The sequence below is a fragment of the Ipomoea triloba genome, chromosome 2, assembly GCF_003576645.1.
Source record: "Ipomoea triloba cultivar NCNSP0323 chromosome 2, ASM357664v1".
In the NCBI taxonomy this organism is placed as follows: domain Eukaryota; kingdom Viridiplantae; phylum Streptophyta; class Magnoliopsida; order Solanales; family Convolvulaceae; genus Ipomoea; species Ipomoea triloba.
Genome location: NC_044917.1, coordinates 11,809,327 through 11,829,385, shown reverse-complemented (window position 1 = coordinate 11,829,385; position 20,059 = coordinate 11,809,327). Strand labels below are relative to the sequence as shown.

Here is a 20,059-nt window from a genome sequence, read left to right as displayed (position 1 = left end):
GAATCAGTGCATTTGACATACAAAGTGTGTTCATGAGGACATCTCATAAAACCACTTTCAACAAAATAAGAGTCAATGCAACCATACCACGTGCTTTAAGCCATATAAAGCTTTTCTAAACCTGTAAACTTTAGATTCCTCCCCTTTCTTCACAAATCCTGCAGGTTGCTCAACATATATTTCTTCTTCCAGAAAGCCATTCAAAGAAGCAGATTTGACATCCATTTGATGCAATTTCCAATCATTTTGAGCAGCAAAAGAAATAACCATACGAACTGTATCAAGTCTACTTACTGGAGCAAAAACCTCAAAATAATCAATACTTGGTTTTTGCTTGTAGCCTTTTGCTACCAACCGTGCTTTAAAACGATCAATTTCTCCATTTGACTTGTATTTGGTTCTGTAAACCCACTTTACTCCAATTAGCTTCTTTCCAGGAGGTAAATCTGTTAACTCCCAGGTACCATTATTTTCAATGGCACGAATCTCTTCATCTATCGCCTTAAGCCAATGAGTTTATGTAGCAGCCTCCTCAAACAATAGAGGGTCACAATCTGCAAAAAGAGCAAATTGAACAATCTCTCATCAGACAGATTATTATCATGGCCCACAACATAATCCTGCAAGCGAGCTGGTAATTGGCGCTTGCGTTGAGATCGTCGAACAGATGACCCTGTTTGTGAAGGAGACCGGACATTATCTGGAATCGGTTGCTCATCAACGATATGTTCAACAACAGGAACAAGAACTAGGCTTTCACCTTTAGCTAACCAATCCCAGGCACTATATTCATCAAAAGTGACATCACGACTTATAACAACCTTTTTAGTTTCAGGGTTGTATAGTTTATAAGCCTTTGAAGCGTCACTATAACCAATGAATATACACTTCTCTCCTTTATCATCCAACATGTGCATATGCCAGACATCCAAAAACCTTGAGATTTCTTATAGAATGTTTTCTCCCACTCCAAGCTTCTTTTGCAGTGTCGGTACATGAATGACATCCTTAAACACTCTGGCATAGTTGATTGTAAGCTGGTCTCCACGCCTGTTTCTCTTGTGAAGTCTGCAGATGCTTCGGTGGTTCCCTATGCTGATCCTACTCAGTATCGAAGTGTGGCAGGTGTTCTTTAGTATCTTACGGTGACTCGTCCGGATTTGTCTTATGCTGTTAACCTGTTGTGCCAGCATATGCATGCTCCCACGACTGCTGACTGGTGCATGCTCAAACGGGTCATCCGGTATGTTAAAGGTACTCTGCATTATGGACTTCATGTTACGAAATCCTTATCTAGTGAGCTTCATGCTTTCTCGGATTCGGATTGGACTGGTAATCCTGATGATCGAAAGTCCACGAGCGGTTTTGCGGTGTACTTTGGGAGTAATCTGGTCTCTTGGTCGTGCCGGAAGCAGCGCACGGTGGCTAGGTTGTCCACTGAAGCTGAATACAAAGCTCTAATGGATGTGACTGCAGAGGTGACTTGGCTTGTGTCTCTTTTGAAGGAGATTGGCTTACCTGCGCGATCTGTTCCACGATTATGGTGCGACAACTTAGGAGCCACGTATTTATGTGCGAAGCATGTGGGAGATTGACTATCACTTTATACGGGACAATGTGGCTAAAAAGGAACTTCATGTTCACTTCATCTCTACGAAGGATCAATTGGCTGACATATTTACTAAGCCTCTTCTGTCTTTTCGTTTTACTTTTTTGCATACCAAACTGAAGGTGATTGCCCATCCCTGAGCTTGAGGGGGAGTGTTAGGACTCTAGTTATTGTGTTCTACTAGGCCTCTCACTTCTGGTTACATTATATTGTCTTGGTATTGTTACGTTGTTATTCAGTGAATTCAATCCTCATCCAAATAACATACATTGATTTGTAAATTATAATATGTATATTCATATCAGTTTTTCATATTAGCATTTCTTTATGTGAACAAATTATTTCATAACATTTTTTATATCTGTCAATGATCAAATATGCTTATTTTTTGTGATGTCTTGTTGCAAATGGAAAATTAAAAATGCAATTGTGGTAGAACCACTACTCTCCTTTTTATTTTTCTTTTTTTTTAAAAGAAAATAGAAATGACATATGAATTGAAAGTGCTTATAGATTGCAGACTCACTACTCCAACTTATTGACATGAAAACTACAGCGTACATTAATTCATAATATTTATTTCGACTAGTAATATTTAGTAAACTTATAAACCAAAACAATTTTGAATTTTTAGCTACATTCTGATGACAAAAAAATGTGGCTATCAAATTCAATGTTTAATTAATTATTTAATACAAAACGATATTAAAAAAATGACTAAGGTGTCCTTCAATAATTTCGAAATTTAAAATGCATTATTAATATTAACATAATTTGTTAGTGGTGGACTAAAATTGTCACTTTACACATAATTAAAAAGGAAAATTTGTGTATACTAATAATACCTTGACAGAGTTTACAATATTAGTATAATTAATGGACTAAAATTGTCATTTTCCTTTTTAAAATAATTAGAGAATCTATATATTTAACCTTTTTTTTCTTTATTAGACCACCTCTAGCGAAGGCACCAAATGCCAAAATGGTGAAGAATTTAACAATGATCTTTTTTCAAGAAAGGCGCCAAATTGTCCTCCATTTTGGCGTTTGTCGGCGTTGCACGGTAGATTAACACCAAAATGGTGTAAAAGATATAAATAGTCCAAGTTTGCCCTTGTTTTTTTTATTAATTCATTTTGTATCCTTATTTTGTTTTTTATGGATTTACATATTTTGTTAAATACATAAACATAAAATTACCAAACGCCAAAATGGTGGAGAATTTGACAATGATCTTTCTCCAAGGAAGGCGCCAAATTGTCCTCCATTTTGGCGTTTGTTGGCGTTGCACGGTAGATTAACGCCAAAATGGTCTAAAAGATATAAATGGTCCAAGTTTGCCCTTTGTCTTTTTTATTAATTCATTTTGTATCTTTATTTTATTTTTTATGGATTTACATATTTTTTTAAATACATAAACATAAAATTTGAATAACTAAAAATAAATTATACCATTTGAAAGACCTCATCAAGACTAATATTATATATAGATTAATTAAAACTAAAGTATATAAAACATAATTTTCATAAAATTAAACTTAATACATCTGAGATTAAACAGAACATACTTAGATTTAATAGTCTCCAAGACCGCCTCCATTTCCTCCCAAATTATCAAAATATTGATTAAATTGACTACTTGATTCAACCCTTCCCGTATATGTTGGGATAAACGCGATGACTACTTGATTCAACAACATCTTGCATCATAATGCACAATATGATCATTGAGGATGAACATGATGAGCAAGCAGAAATACAAATTTGTAGAGAAGTGTCAATTCTTGAAGTTGATATAGGTAGAGATGAAGCTACTCTATTTCAATTATTTCTTGCTCGACATAGACAAATTAAAGACAAAGAAACGCATTATGCACTTCGTAATGCATTGATTGAGCATCTATAGGAACGATATGATAATTCTAAAAATTAAATGTAATAGTTTTTATATGTTATATTATTGTGGAATAAAAATATTATTTGCATTACAATTAAATTTTATATTAAAAAACTAGTAAAAATTAAAGTTTTAATTTATGAGAAAACAAATTATTTTAGTGTAGGAATAGAATTTGGTGTAATAGGTTGGAGATGAATAAAATTTGGTGAAGAATATACTGAAAACATTTCTTTTTGATGTAAAAATTTAATATAAAATTTGATGTTTTGGATTGGGGATTAACTTAATATCAAAGTTCACATTTGGCAAGCACCTACCATTCTTGTCCTTGGCTGCATTGTACTTTGTCTGTTAGCTAAAATCTGTTGCTACTATACTACTAGCTCTAGAGTGGGGCACTTTTAGGTGCTATTTATGTAGATTTCGGAATTGACCAATCTCTTCTTGAGATGTCAGTTTCTAATTTCTAGCCCATTTCTTATTGATGAGATCTGATTTGATATTTCAAATAGGGCATTAACAATGATTTTATATTGTGAAAAAAAAAATAGAGCCAAAATTATCCAAAATATCAAAGCATAGTGACATTCACGATGTTTCATAGTTTTGAAAATGCTTTCGTGTCATTTTTTAACAAAACAAATGTTTTTGAAATAACTTTAGCTCATTTCGTAATTAATTAAAAATTAGTGACACGTTTTTGTTATATCTGATTTTGTATAATTTGTCACTTTTAACATTTTAACCTAACCAAAACATTGAAAAAGTCGTTTTGTAAATAGCAATTTGGACCAGCAATTTTACTCCAAACCATTGAAATCTCAAATGCTTTTGAAAACTTTAATTTGGGGTTGGCATTTTAGGAAAAAAAAATTTTGACAACTTTTTTTAAAGAAGACCAAGGCTCCTTCACTAAAGCCTAAAGGGGCCATAAGCTCCACCTTTATTGCACATCTAATGTGGATCAAAAGATGCATGTTTTTTTAATGTGGTATCAAAATGGTCTCACACATGGGTAAGTTTAGTCAAGATGGTAAGATATCTATATTTATAATTATGCGGTCATGAGTTCAAAATCCTGTTCTTTTGATTTGAGTCAATCATCTATAGGTAAGTTAGTTTACTTTATTGTGGTCCTTTACCGACTAGCACCGCAAGGCGAGGGGGTTCCCTCATCTTCCAAAAACAAATGGTCCCACACACTGCACAAAGGGGAGTTACGCAGTGGCTCCCAAAACTATCCAAACTATCAAAGCATAGTAACATTAATAATGTTAGGGGGTGTATTCAATCATGACTTTTGTATATATATATATTGGGATGTACTCCCGTGCGAATTGCCACCCAGGTAAGAAATGAAAACACTTCACAATGGCATTTTCGTAAATAACTGCAACTTTGGTGCACCTAATTTCACTTACAAGTGCACCTATTTTCGCACTTATTTTCACTTACAAGTGCAAGTAATTTACCTTGTTAATATTCATACACCTATTTTCGCAAATACTTTCACTTACAAATGCAAGTAATTTACCTTGTTAATATTCATGCACCTAGGTGCAACCTAGGCGCACCTAGTTATAACATTAGGTGCACCTAGTTATAACATTAGGTGCACTTAATATTGATGCTCAGTGTACAATTCACTTGCATCTGCAATACATTTTACTTGCACTTGTGCAAGTAATTTACTTTGTTAACATTCATGCATCTGGGTGCAACCTAGGTGCACCTAGTTATAACATTAGGTGCACTTAGTATTGATGCTCAATGTACAATTTACTTGTACTTGTAATACATTTTACTTGCACGTGTGCACCTATTTTCACTTACAAATGCAAGTAATTTACCTTGTTAATATTTATGCACATAGGTGCATCTAGTTATAACATTACGTGCACCTAGTTATGACGTTAGGTGCAACTACATTCCGGACACGTGGCGCGCTGTGATTCGTCCGCAGTTCTTTCCTGGGCGGCCAATACGCACCTGAACGCGATCCTATATGTATATATATATATATATGTATATATATATATATATATATATTTCTATTCAAATGTGGCCGCGTCTTCCCGTGCGGCCGTGTAGTTTACACCACTCAATGTTAAGAAATGCACCACTCAATGTTAAGAAATGCACCACTCAATGTTACGAAATGCACCACAATGAAAATGCATAAAAACACCTCATAGCTCCCTTGTTTCTAATTGTGCATTTCTGAACACTGTGTGGTGTATTTTTTTCATACCTAGCAGTGTGTTTTTGGTTATGTGTACCCAATAATGCATATTTGTGTGGTGCATTTCTTAATATTGAGTAGTGCATTTTTTAACATTGAGTGGTGTAAACCGCATGACCGCACGGAAAGGCACAGCCACACCTGAACATGATCCTATATATATATATATATATATATATATATATATATTAGTGATCAAATATATATAGATTAGTGACCAACTAAGATTCACGGCTTAGGTGAGGACATGAGAACCAACATGAATACACATGTACTGTAAAGATAATAACTAGTACTCCATATAAAGACTAAAATGTTCATGCATAATAATACTAATAATAGTAATATAATAAATTATAAATTAAAATGAATCACACTTCATAGATTGTTGATAGTTTAAATATGTGCCGGGTGGCAAATACCAAGAGGTTTCTACACTTCTTCGTTTGCGTAGAACTTATTCAATTAGATTTTCCGGTGAGCCGGTTGAGAAATTATTTGGTCAAGACGAAAATGTCGATTCTAGGTTCATAAAATAAACTCTTTAGTTATCAATTAGTCATCCATAATTAAATTTATCGAGCATTCTCACCTTTCCTCCCACGAATTGACGAATGGTATTAACTAGTCAAAATTCCTAATTACGTTAGTCAAAATCGTAGCTCTTTCCCATGTCCCTTTCTTCCCTTTGCTATTAACCCTAATGAAAATAATTTTGACGATTTGGCCACAGCCTCAACTCCGGTTGTAGTTTTCTTCCCCAACTTTGGCACACCTCGGTTCATACCGATGCAAGGGAGGATGCATGTGTCGCGGTATATTAAGCAAATACTGAATGTTTAACAATATATTCACAATTCCCCCATTGCCCTATCTTCAAATAGTGATCTAATCCGGCAACTCAGAATTCAACCTAAATATCAACATTCTAGATCAAAATGAAAGACAGGATCCCTCCTAAATATCGATATATTAAAAAAGAAAAAGAAAAAGTAAAAAGTAAAAATGAGAACTTCTTGACAGTTAAACAGTTTTATAAGTTACATTTGTTTTATAAGTTATATTTGTTTTAATTTGTAACAAAGTCAGTAGTACTAAAAAAAATAAATAAATAAAAAAAGTTACATTTAATCGAGAGAAGCTGCAATTATCTCAAATCGTAGTTTAAGTATAGACTCTGATCATTTCCAGAAATATGGTAATGCAGAATAATTGGTGAGAAAGCTGTATCATTTTGATGAGCAATGCTGCAGCATAAGACTTATCCAGGTAATTTTTGAAATATTCTTTTCATTTTTTTTTTTGGGTGTACAAAACTATACCCTATTCTTTGAAAGCTTTTCCACTTCAGCTACTGTTAAATGCCTTATCCCATTCTCCTTCAATGTTCCCTCTCCTCCTGTCAAACAATTCTGATGCTGTCTCTTTGTCATTTTCAGCAACTTAAGACCTTCACTCAATTTGGGGAAGAAGCCTTCAGGTCTAAAACACCATGGCCTGAATACAGCAAACATAACCCCCACATCATTCTCGAGTCTCTCGACTCCCACGTCACTAAATTTGGCATTGCTCAATAGAATACCATTAAACATCAAATTATCAAGCCTGGATGCCAGGCTTCTCCATACCCCAACGAAATCAATCTCATTCAGACCTTCTGCCAGTACTGACATTTTTCCCTGTAGATAATCTAACGCTGAGACCAGAGATTGGGACACTATATGCCCTTCATCCTTTTCCTGCCATTGCTTCTTGTTCCTCATATAATCTCGACAGCACACATCAAATCCCCTCAAAACAACAGTTGACAGCTTCTCAGCCCATTCTATTCTGAACTCCTCCAGCTTCTTAATTTCCCCGTCAAAAACACCGGTTGCAACCAATTCCTCTCCACTAGTGCGATTTTCAGTTAGAGTTTCCAACTCATCTACATGGTCTAGTCCCATCTCCAAAAAGAACACATCCTCACACCATTCCTCTAGAACTGTCGCAAAATAGCGAGACGCGTTGATGCACCTAACTACTTTTGTCAAAGCATCATCATCTGTTAGTGCTGTTAGCCCTTCAGCTTCTTGGGACCTGAGAAGTATGCAATCAAAAAATTTCTTTACTAGTGGTGCTCCTATCAATTTCAAAAACTTTGATCTCAATGAAACAGTTGGCAGTGATCGACAACGATCAATGACTGCAGATAAACGCCGAAGAAAGGCACCGGCAATTGCAGGAGTCTTGGTGTCCCCTTGCCCTGATTGAAGGGCAGCTCCTTGAACATCACTCGACCAATTTCTTTCATCCACTATATCAGGTTTCAATTTATCAAGTGCATCATCAAGTTCAATTTCAGCCCATAAGTCAAGCCAATCAGGTCTGTCACCAAATACAGAAAGTGAAGAAATCTTCCGAAGTCCATCTTCATGCAATGAAAGTGAGATTCCTGATTGTGAAACAAGGGACTGCACTTTCTTATCAAATGCTATCATTAGGTCAATGAGAATGAGCCAAGATGTTCTAGCATGTGATTTAATTCCACCTACACTCTCTTCATCCAACTGACTAATGTATTGTGGGAAGACTTCTTTCACCAAATACATACATAAGGAGGTTACCATTGCTGCAATCCACTCTTCCCTGCAACTATAACCAGAAAGCATAGCTTCATCAACTAGTGGTTGCAATAATTCATCCATTGAATCAACAAAATCTTGAGTGACCTTATATACTAGGGCAAAGATAAATTCCGGCTTATCAACCCACTTTGAGAAATGCTGTTGACAAGCAACTGATATAGGATTCACAAGCTCTTCAATTGTCCAAAGTGGCTGGTGTAAGGCGACTTCTCTACTATGCCCCTCTAGTTGCCGGGATTTTCTCTGTCTCTGCAATTCCTGTAGACTGCACAATGTGACAAAGCTTTCACAATACTTTTGTTTGAGGTCCCCTCGCATTGTGAAAAGTGGGTTATGGACATTTGTTGACTTCTTCGTTTCTGAGCTTGAGGAATTTATAGAAGATAAGGGCGGTGGCCATCCAAGAGAAGTAAGAAGGGAGCGGTGATCTGCAATTGCCTGAGGTCTAAAAATGGCTAAAGCTCGATCCACTCTATGATCAACAGCTGATACAAGTCGTGTCCACTGAGGTTGGGACTTTGAAATCAATCTTAGAGCATCTTCTGTTTGTTTAAGAGTCCTGATTGCAAGAACCTGCATGTCCTGTAAATAACAAGAAAAATAGAAAAAGGAAAGAATTACAGATTTTATAATAAAGGAACTTCTATTCCCCATGAATGGCACTCACTTCTGAACTTTCTGAGGATGGATGTCTCCTCAAAGTTCTGTTCACAATGGAAGACACAGCATCCTCAATGTCACCAACTAAAGTATCAAGCTTCAATGCTGTCTCTGGAAATTGAAAGCAAATTCCAGTGGTGAGAATTAGAAACTATAACAAAAACTAAAATGCATTTAGGAACTTTAATGCATCAAACTGGTGCTTTTTTATGAAAGAAATGATGAAAAAAGGCATGTCAGAAAGTTACAAAATGAAAAAGAAGCTAACAAGAAGAATAAGTATATATGTATGTATGAATGTATGCACATGATCATAAATTAAGCACATGAGACCCGAAAATTTATAATGAGAGGTCATGCTTAACTACTACACCTAGGAGAAGCAAATGCTATGGAGGAGATGTGAATTCCTTTCTTCATTTGCACAAAATAATTTGAATGTTTCATATGTCTTGTAGTTGTCTGAAATTTCTATAAAGAAGTTCACTTGAAATAATATAATCTCTAGAAATAAGAACAAGTAAACAATCCAACCTGAAAGGTTGCTCAGTACATAACAATACACACATTCCGCTTATGATCAAAATGTAATTAGTAATAGGTATGGGTAATGACATTTGTGAAAAGAAAAAGTACAGAAATCATTGAACTCCCCTAAGGGTTAGAGATAAGAAACTAGAGTAATCTATATTACAAAAGCCAAATTCTATATATATATATATATATAGCCAAAGATGCATGATGAATACAATATTAGAAGATTTTCCCACACTCAGTGAGAACTCAATTGTTCACTGCATTTCCAAAGTTCATAGAACTCTCATTTTATCATTTTCCTGTGTTTTATACTATTTCACAGGATATAATTCTATAATTCATCTCCCATGTTTCTTCAAGGATCAGCATTTCTTTATTCAATTTTGTTTCTTGTCAATAGACCTACCTCCAGTTTCTTTAGCTATTTCTCATTTTCCATTCCATACCAATCAAACAAAGAAGCACAGAGAAACTGATCTTGAATTCTCAATCTAATGTTTTAAATTGTTGTGCAGAAGTAATAAATTTCATTTAAAAAAACAACATTGCCAGAACTCACCTGCATACTTCCGCACTGTTTCAACTCTCGCCACCTCCTTCGCCAGTGCCGGTAACTCCTCCCCCAAAACCTTGTCCGGACCTCCATCTGCACAACATTTCAAAACAGCACACCGTTCTTATTGCAATAAATTCTCTGTGCAACTGAAGGAAAATCAAATACTTTCTCGAGAGGCATAATTTGAGTCCATTTTTACCAGATGAAGAAGCTGCAGTATGAGAGGAAGACTGAAGATCCTTCACTTTGGCATTTATATCACCGAGTAGACCGTTGATCCGTTCCGAATCCGAAGCGTAATCGATCAGATAGTTCTCAAGCTGCTTGTTGAGATCAAAGAGGCATTGATCGAGAGCATTGCACTGATTCCCGAGCTCCGACACGAGATGAGGAACCTGTTCAAGGTCTTCCCGGGTGCTGAGCTTCGCATTGAGAAAAGAGATGACCGAGGGGGGAAGAGATGTGGGCGGTGGCAGCATGTGAATCACTGAATCCATGAGTGAAAGAGTCTGGTCATCTGGTTTATAGTGGTTTGATTTATGGGTTTAGGGTTTGGGAACTGTAGGGGGAAAGGGAATCGAAAGCTATGGCAGAGGCGAGCTTCAATCTGGTTCGTTACAACAATAGCACAAGGTAAGACGAGGGCTCGAGGGCTCGAGGAAGACGGAAAATAAACCTTTTTTTTTCTAAAAAATTAATGAATTTGGGAGTTCACTTTCTTACCAATTTAATTGTTAAGAAAAAAAAGTCTTTTCTTCAAAAAACAAGAAAAAGAAAATCCTAAAACGTAATAATTAAATTTAAAAAAAAATTGTTTATGCATTCACTATATGCATATATCTTTTTTTTTTTTTAATAATGATGGTTTTTACGGTGTCGTACTTTTCATAAACTAGGTATACATAATGGGGATAGGAAATTCAATTGTTATACCATGAATCAGGATTTTGCATTGTGGATTTGATTCTCGGATTCACTCTGATGGGCACGACCGCGACCTCAAGGATCCGTAATGCTGCCTTGCTGATCACCATCCCAATCGTGACCATGGGCAGGATGGTTGGGACCCATAGTTGTATTATGTGGTCACGGTCATCTTCTTGGTCAGGAGGGTGACCGTGACCCCACTTCTAGTGTGCACGAAAATCAGTTATCCTAGCAAGCTGGCACAAATTTGAGGGTATTTATATGCATTATTAACTTTTCATTTTTAGCATATCTCTCTAGGTCTTTTTTGAAAGAAACCTCTCCAAACATTTTCCTTCTATAATCAATCCATATTTGATTAAAAATTAAAGATCATTTCAACTTGTAATCAATTACAATTACAATTTTCAGATTTCAAATTTCATTGTTCTAGTTCAAAGTTAAGGTGGTGTTTGGCAAATAGCGGTTAGATGATAACTGTTAGCGGATTAGATTAGTGGGTCTAATTAGTTTATCGCATTAGCTGGTTGTAGAAAAATGTTTAGTAAATTAGATGTTGGCTGATTATATGCAAAATGACATTTAAAGGTATAAGTATAATTTATTTTCTCAAAAAACTGATCAAAAAAAGTTATTTTGAACAAAAAAAAATTTTAAATTTTAATGTTTAAGACCAATAAGTTGTTACAAAAAGCTGATTAACTAAACACTCATATTGGTTGTTTAACCAAGTCAAATAGCTAATAGTGGTCAAACAAACCAAAACTGACTGATAAGCTAATTATGTTACCAAACATAACCAAAGTCTTTCTTACTTTCTTTGTATTTTATTTCTTTCAATTGTTCTTGCAATGTGTTTCATTTTATATCATGCTTTCTTTGGTCGGGTCCACACGGACGGCGCCATTTGATAGATTAAATCCTTTTAAAGTAGTTCATGTGTATAGAATACGTATGAAAATTGTAAGAATCTAGAGAAGCCTAGAAATTGGCTTTGAATAACCCTTTTATACCATGTTTAGAGAGAGTCTAGAGAGAGAGTGGAGGAGACCAAAACTCCAAAAAAATCCCTCTCATGTAGGATTAAAGTCCTTTATATAGGGTTAATACATGTATCTAATACGGGGTACGTGTACAAAATACGTAGGGTGATATGTTCGGGGTATAATTCCCTATCAGTGGGTATGATTGAGTATAAATACGCGGATGCTGCCTCGGGATCTTATGACGAAGAGGCTTATTAGTGAGGGAGGGGCTTGTGTCTGGGGGCCTCTACGTTCTTGACCTCTAGAAGGATGGAGTTTTGTTTTGTGTTTTGGTGTTGTATTGTTTTGGTGTTGTTTCTCAGTTTTGATGCTTATTGTCGTTTGGAGCATGCTTCCCTTTCGTTGGTAAAGAATTTGTGTCCTCCGGTGTGGAGTTTGTCTTCTTTACCTTGTGTGTCCAAGCTTGTATGGTCCACGTTGTGTTCACCTGAAGTTGTGGTATTGTGTGTCCAAGCTTGTATGGTCCACGTTGTGTTCACCTGAAGTTGTGGTATTGGTAGCGTTCAAGCTTCCAGTTTATGGGGAGTATCCAATCACAAGTTTGTTCGGTCACGTCGAGTTCACCCGGTGTTTGTCCGTAGGTATTGGTGGCGTCCAAGCTTCTATTGCAGGGGGAGTGTCCAATCCCAAGCTTGTTCGGTCCACGTTGAGTTCACCCAACTGTTCATAGGTATTGGTGGCGTGCAAAGCTTTTCAAGTGGAGTCTCCTAAATGAGATATGAGTTTGTTATGTTTGAGTTCGCTTGTTATTGAGTTAGTTTGTTATTTCGTTATTTAGTTATTTTGGGTTATCGGTTATTTCTGTAACAAGTTGGGCATGATTAATATCTATGCTCCAACTTGAGGGAAGTGTTATGGAATATATATTTAATATATGGAATTTCTATAAATTAGGCAATCTTAGGGATTTAGTAGGTAGGCATATGGAAACTTGTTTCTTATTCGTAGTTTTCGCACTTATTTATAGGGCTTTGTATTCTCTTTTCTATAAGACAATATAAGACAACATATTCAAAAATCTTTTCTTTTACTTTTGTAACAAAACTATATAATATTCAATGTTATAATTTATATAATTATATATCGATTCAAATATTCTTAAAATATTATAACAAATTCATTCTGTGCAACGCACCGATAAAAATACTAGTTAAATTTAAAACAAAAAATTGTTCATGCATTCGCTATATGCATATATCTATTTTTTAAAAATAATGATAGCATACATCAGGATCTTGCATTGTGGATCGTGGTCCTTGAATTCACTCTTATGGGCACGACCATGACCTCAAGGATCCCCAATGTTGCCTTATTGGTCATGATCACCATCCCAATCGTGACCATAGGCAGGATGGCTGGGACCCGTAGCTGTATTTTGTGGTCACAGTCATTCTCCTGCCTGGGAGCGTGACCGTGACACCACTTCTAGTGTGCACGAAAATCAGTTATCCTGGCACGAATTTGATGGTATTTATATGCATTAACAACTTTTCATTTTTAGCATCTCTCTCTAGGTTTTTCTTTAATGAAATTGTGACTGGATTCAATTTCATGAGCCCCGGAAAGCATAAGATGACTTCTTGTTAAAGATAAAGCCACGATGGCCTATCATCACGATAGTTGTTAGTTTTTGGTTACCCCCTCCTCCCCTCTAAAAAAGAAAAAACAGATGAAGAAAGATGAGAGAATTTTTGAAGAATATGGAAAGGGTGTATGAAGAATGAAGGAGAAAATTTGACAAAAGATAGTGAGAGAGAAGTCGTTGGGGGTTGGGTAATAAATGATGTTTGAGGGTTGAGGTAAATTTTAGGAGTCTTGGAGTTAGGAGTAATAAATATGAAGTGGGGGTTTTGGGGTAATAAACATAAAGTGGGGGTTTTGGGGTAATAAGGGCTTTGGGTAGGCTTGGTTAATTTCTTCTTCTTCGGTGTTTAGTCGTGAGAAATTCAAAAGAGAGAAACGACATTAATGTCAAAGAGATTTATGTTTTCTCATAAATTTTGCATAAAAAGTAATTGAATTACCTTCTTTCTTAAAATCATAGTCTTAAAACGGTAATGAAAATACAACTTTACACATTTTTTCCACTTTTTTTTCCACTTTTTAAAATTTACACAATATTGTCTCTCTCTTCTCTCATTTGCACATTACAGTCACCAACTCATATCTTAACATAGGAAAGAATGTTAGCAAGGGAGATTGCATTTAACAAAAAAAACCATCAAAATGTGCTAAAAAAACAAAAACTAGAGGGAAATATTTAGAACAAAAAATGCAACGCAAAGTTTGAATATAACTTTTGAACATAATTGTTCTCCCATAAACAACATAGGAGCATGAACAGAAAAATTCAAATATATTTATTGGATTTGAAAGAATGATTTCATCTCATGCAAGGTATAATGTAGAATACTTTTTCAATAGAAAGAGGACTAACGAACAATCTAAGCACTCCAAGCATTATCTTGCAATTAAATGTTTAACAAGCAACAATCTATCTCACTCTCCAAGCTTTAAAAGTTACATCTAAGCATTATCTTGCAATTAAATGTTTAACAAACAAGAATCTATCTCTCTCCAGGCTTAAAAAGATACATCTAAGCATTATCTTGCAATTAAATGTTTAACAAGCAACAATCTATCTCTCTCTCCAAACTTAAAAAGATAGATCTAGTATCCAAATGTCTAAGGAGAATAACAACCTTAGGAGAATATAATAACAATGGTTGATGGTTAAGTATTATTCTATGAGGGCTATGTGATTTAGTTTTTTTAAAGAAAAATTGAGTTGTAAAATAGCATTGGGATTTAGTGAAAGATTCATGGGAAATACGACGAATTAAGTAATAGAGGGACTTTATAGAGAATTTGTGTGAAATGATGAATATTATATGATGTAAAATATATGTTAGTGAAATTCCTCTTTAGTAATAAGAAGATAAAGTGAACTATTCCGTTTGAAAACTTGAAAAATATTTTTCAGAAAATGACGCATTTCCTTTAAACTACAATAAAAATTCTCCCTCCCTACTAATATTCTACATTTAATTTTTTTAAATACAATCTAAATGACTTCAAACGTTTTAACAAATCTTGATTTCATTTCAGTAAAATAAAGAAAAGATTTCATTATACACTTTATGCAAACATTAAGAGTTTATAAAATCTTTTAAATTTCCTCTAGACAAATCTTCCTTAAGATCAACAAGAAGGCCATTATTTTTTTTTTTATTATTATTTTTTTTGAGAACAAACCATTACTTCATATTTAGGTGAGCCTTTCTAAATTCTAATGTCCAAAGCCATGAGAAGTAGAAAGTTATGCGTCTTATGCTTACAAAATATTAGGTGAAGGATTACACAGAAAGGAGGCATAAAAATATGTGCAGAGACTATGATGCGAAAATGGCGAAGAAGTAATTTTCAACAAAGAAAACTAGGTGATGATTATTGATCTTTGGAATACAGTTTGATCACTGATATGCTCTTATGGTAGGCACAAGAGAGATAGAGAAAGAGAGAGTTTAGTAAATACAAGCTAAGTATGGAGAGGATAGCATCTTCAAAATCAGAGATGTCAGCAACCCATCACTGCACAATTGTAGACAAAACTTCCCAAATGCTTTCTCCCCAGCAAGTTCCACTGGGACTGGCCTTCGCCTTGATCAGGCTCCCAAGAATTGATCTCTATGAATCCTCCATTCATCGCCCGGGGACCCCCAATCGTAATAAGCTTATCACCGCACGCCTTAAAGGCTAGGCCCCAACCATTCACCGATGTTGCCTGCTCGGGAAGCCTTCCTATTACACTCCATGAGTTCCTCTCCTTGTTGTACTTCAACACTTCTTTTTCAGCATAGAAAGCAGCATACAGTTGATTCTTCACAACCGCGAGAAGAGGGGGCGCCTTGGCTGTTGCAGGAGCATCGTTAGTTTCCCCGCGTGCAGGGAACATTTCAGGGATCTCGACCCAACTCCTTGTTTTCAGGTCGTATACCTCCCCGCTGGTGAGTATATTCGAACTGCCCGCCCCAACCCCTCCAAGCACATACAGCTTTCCATCCATGAACACTCCTGAACACAGTTTTCTGGCTTTATTCATACTAGGCAAAATCTCCCAAGTTCCAGTCTCAGAGTTATAAAGCTCTACAGAGCTTAGTACATTTCCGGTTGAATCACAACCACCCGCCACAATTGCAATTTCACCAAGGCTCGCAGTGCTAAACAGGCATCTAGGTGTATGCGTCCTCATTGCAGGCGACCATGAATTAGTCAACAAGCTGTACTTGTAGATTGCATGGGATTCTATTTCTTTCCCGAAAACAAGAAGTTCGGTACCAACAGCCAGTGATTCCTTGTCAGAACACATGAAGCATTCATTTGATGTCATTGTAGGCAAGTGCATCCATCTACCAGTATTGGGGTCAAAGGCATCCCATTCAAGAAGGTTGCAAGATAAATAAACCCAATGTTCTACAATACCCAACATTCTCCTTAGTTTATATAGCTCCCCGCTACGAACAAGAGACCTAAAGCTTTGGTTCAACGAGGCAATTGAGCCATAATCTGACCTTGGACAGTGAAGTAGGCAATTTACTGAAAGGTCTCGGCCAATTTGATGGATTAGATCGTTTCTATCAGAATGATTTGCATCTTCTTGTCCATTACTAGTTAATTCTCGTTGCGACAATGAAAGATCATGAAAACCCTGCACCGTTTCCTCTTTCTCTAGGCAATCAGCCAGCTTCAAGGACTTCCTCAGTGCAATGTCTTCTTCCTCTTCCAAACGGCGTTTCTCCTTTGAATTTTCTGTGACAAGGGAAGCAGTATAAATCCATGTGCTCTCTTGCTCACAGGCTCTAGTTAGGTCTCGAGATACAAGATATGATGGACCCTCCAACATGGTGGCAAACTAGCAAAGTCACTTGCTATAATGCCTATAAAGAACAAAGAAAACCAGTTAATGGAGTCTGAAGTTGTGCTCCTCCATCAAAATAGCACCCCAAAAGAATCAATCTAATAATTTTAAATTTTCTAGACATTCCATCCAAGATAATTGTAGCTAAAGAACTTATCTTTGTACCAGAAAAAAATTAATTAGGCAGCCTATATAAAATAAAAGAAGCAAAATAAGTATATAAAATGAAAACACAAACACATAATAGCATTCTAAACCACCATAAAGCATCAACATGAAACAGAAAGGATTTAAAGTCAAAGCAAGGTTTGTATCTACTAGCTGGATCCTTCAGGTGCAAGAGCATAAATGAAGTGTTAAACATTGTGAAAAATTACAAAGCTATCAATGCAAAATTATTCCACAACAGACATGCAGCCTATTTTGGCATTTTTTTTTGTTTGAAGGTCAATCATATTTTGGTGAGAACATAAACAATAAATAGACATAATGACAAATTATACTGCAAATCTAGAAATACAACAAAAGATGACAGATCAGATATAGATTCTTTTTAAACATAATTCTAAAAGTGCAGGTCAATTTAATAGCTTAAAGAAAATAAAAACTTTAGCTTAAACCAAAATTCAAGTGCTGTTTTAATATCAGAATTAATTGATTATGGAGTATCTCTAAAGGATAGCTTTACAATGAGGCAAGCAGAGGAGAAGTGACTACTAGATTAGTGGCTGCCATGTTTAAATCATTAACATGCAAACAAAATTCCTCTAAGACTGTGATAGCATAACTAAAGGTAAAAACCATAAAATATGATATGCATTTATGGGACAGGTATATTATATTCACTTCCACTCCAATTAAACAGAAATCGACCATTATCAACCATTTGACATGCCAACTAAATTCCTTCTGCATTCCACCACATTATCACTCCTGCATATAAATTTATATTTTGAACCTAAGATGCTCAAAAGCTCTGTTCAAAAGTTTTATTTAGGAAATGCCATTAAACAAGTTGGTCATTTTATTTCAAAAGCTTTTTGGAAATTATTATCATTAATGTCTGCTGCCCATCTTGGAAAAGAAGGAAGAATTTAGATGTGGCAATTTGTGTGATTTCAGCCCACTTGCCCACTTTATACTATTGGTCAATTTTGGAGAGTTGAATTTTAACCTACTTCTAGAGTAAGTCAAAAATAAGATGAAACAAATCAATATTGGGTTATATGAAATTTTAACTCATTTAAAATTAACATTTTTGTTCAAAATATAAACTTCTATATTGGATAAAAAGCTATTATTAATTTAATTTGTTCTACATACACAGCCAGTCTATGAAAATAAACTTGAACTTGGTCAACTCGGACTTGGCCATGGACTTTCTATGTGGTCTAATTATCATTTCACATTAGCCACAAAGAAAGTCTGCTGCAACTGATAAGATGTACAGATATTAATATAATCAAACTTGAAATTTCTAGATGTTCCAACTTGAGGGGGAGTGTTGGATATAGAAACTAGAAATCCCTAGTTGTAACCTAAGGCATTAGTTAAGCCCATTATATGTTATCAATATTAATCATTGTTCTTTCTTTCTATGGTTTGTACTATTCTCTGTCCACTAGCCCTTTCAATTCCTAAATTTCAACAATAACAAAAATGGGAATTTGTGATGTCATCTTGACTGACCCATTCGAATAACCTGTACTTCAAATAGCATTTTACACATTCAATATAACCCATAGCTAATTTGGATAGGTTGAAAACTCAAATTTTTTCTTCAATCAATTATGGCCAGCCCAAAAGGCTGCTCATATTTTATTCAATCTGTTTTGACCTCATTTGAGCAATTGACAACTCTGGACACTCTTTGTTATAACATGTTTACATTCTACTATAGACATGTGCAGGGAAACACAAACATTCAGATAGAATTTCCATTACCTCATTGGGAGCAGAAAGTAAGAACTCAGCTCTTGTGCTACAACAAATCAAAAATCAATCTCTTAGGACCATTTCAATGGATAACAAAAGAGGGGAAAAAAGGGGGGCGACAAAGAAAAGCAATCATCAAGCTCTAAAATGGAAAAAATCACCCCAAAGTCTAGATTCCAACCAAAAACAGCATAGATAATCACAATTGAGTGAGTAACTAATCCCAGATTCACATCACAATTATGAACTCTACACGCATGTATAATACGGGGGGGATTATACAGACAAAAAGTCGGAGCAAAATCAGGGAAGTAAAATACTCCGTAACTATAGATTCAACACTTAAAAGACTGCAAACACAATCCTTCAGCCAAAAAAACAAATTCACTAATTGCATTTCATGCATATGAGCTACGAATTGAACAAGAACATCAGACTAAAACAACAAAAACCATACAACTATAAAATTGAAAAGGAAAAACTGAAAAAGGCAGAGGAACTTACAGGTTGTTGAAGGAGCAGCCTTTGGTTGAAATTATCACCTTTATTTATGCGAATAAGAACACATATGTATATTTATACACAAGAAAACACTGCAAAAGTGAGTGTCCTTCATGTTTGGCCATTTTCGATTCTATCTTATCACTTTTCACTACTAATCTCAAATTCCAGAGAAGACAGCTTCTCTCTCTCTATATATATCTCTATATCTCTCTCTCTCTCTAAGTGTTTATATTTGTGTTCTATCTCTCTTACTGTAGTGTTTTTCTTGTGTATGAAATGGAGAGGAAGAAGAAGACAAGAGGGATTGAATAATGAGTATTGCTCCGTAAATATAATTGGGAAATACAGTACAAAAAAAAAAGAATAATAAAAATAAAATTCGTATATTTAAATAAAAAAGGGGTGAGAGGCGGTGAGGTGGGCCCAGAAACGGCTCGAAATTAAGAAAGTGATGAAATCTGGGCCCCACTGGGAGGAACGAAATTGATGGGGGTCGTTAGTACACGTGTAAGTAATATATGAGCATGTGGTAACGGTTTGACTCTTTTCGCCGTTTTCCGTTCTGGACTTGTAATGGTTTCTTGTCCGTTTCCCGTTT

General features: G+C 35.5%; 3 protein-coding genes across 4 annotated transcripts; 1 reads left to right on the top strand and 2 right to left on the bottom strand.

Moving 5' to 3' along the window:
• The first annotated feature begins 995 nt into the window (after positions 1–995).
• On the top strand, positions 996–1,595 carry LOC116010755 (uncharacterized mitochondrial protein AtMg00810-like). Its single transcript, XM_031250268.1, has 2 exons — positions 996–1,127; positions 1,191–1,595. Exons 1-2 carry the CDS (start codon positions 996–998, stop codon positions 1,593–1,595), a joined length of 537 nt encoding a protein of 178 aa, XP_031106128.1.
• Positions 1,596–6,855: 5,260 nt separating this feature from the next.
• LOC116010461 (RINT1-like protein MAG2) lies at positions 6,856–10,793 on the bottom strand. The gene is made up of 4 exons (XM_031249881.1): positions 10,331–10,793; positions 10,135–10,221; positions 9,046–9,149; positions 6,856–8,960 (listed from the first exon to the last, which is right to left on the bottom strand). Exons 1-4 carry the CDS (start codon positions 10,626–10,628, stop codon positions 7,068–7,070), a joined length of 2,382 nt encoding a protein of 793 aa, XP_031105741.1. The 5' UTR covers positions 10,629–10,793; the 3' UTR covers positions 6,856–7,067.
• A 4,709-nt stretch (positions 10,794–15,502) lies between these two features.
• LOC116010524 (F-box/kelch-repeat protein At1g74510) lies at positions 15,503–19,764 on the bottom strand. Of its 2 annotated transcripts, XM_031249969.1 has the most exons (3): positions 19,462–19,763; positions 18,967–19,003; positions 15,503–17,041 (listed from the first exon to the last, which is right to left on the bottom strand). In XM_031249969.1, exon 3 carries the CDS (start codon positions 17,005–17,007, stop codon positions 15,682–15,684), a length of 1,326 nt encoding a protein of 441 aa, XP_031105829.1. In that variant the 5' UTR covers positions 17,008–17,041; positions 18,967–19,003; positions 19,462–19,763; the 3' UTR covers positions 15,503–15,681. The 2 variants fall into 2 exon arrangements, with proteins under 2 accessions (XP_031105829.1, XP_031105830.1); XM_031249970.1 differs by lacking the exon at positions 18,967–19,003 and having other exon boundaries at positions 19,462–19,764.
• Positions 19,765–20,059: the final 295 nt, after the last annotated feature.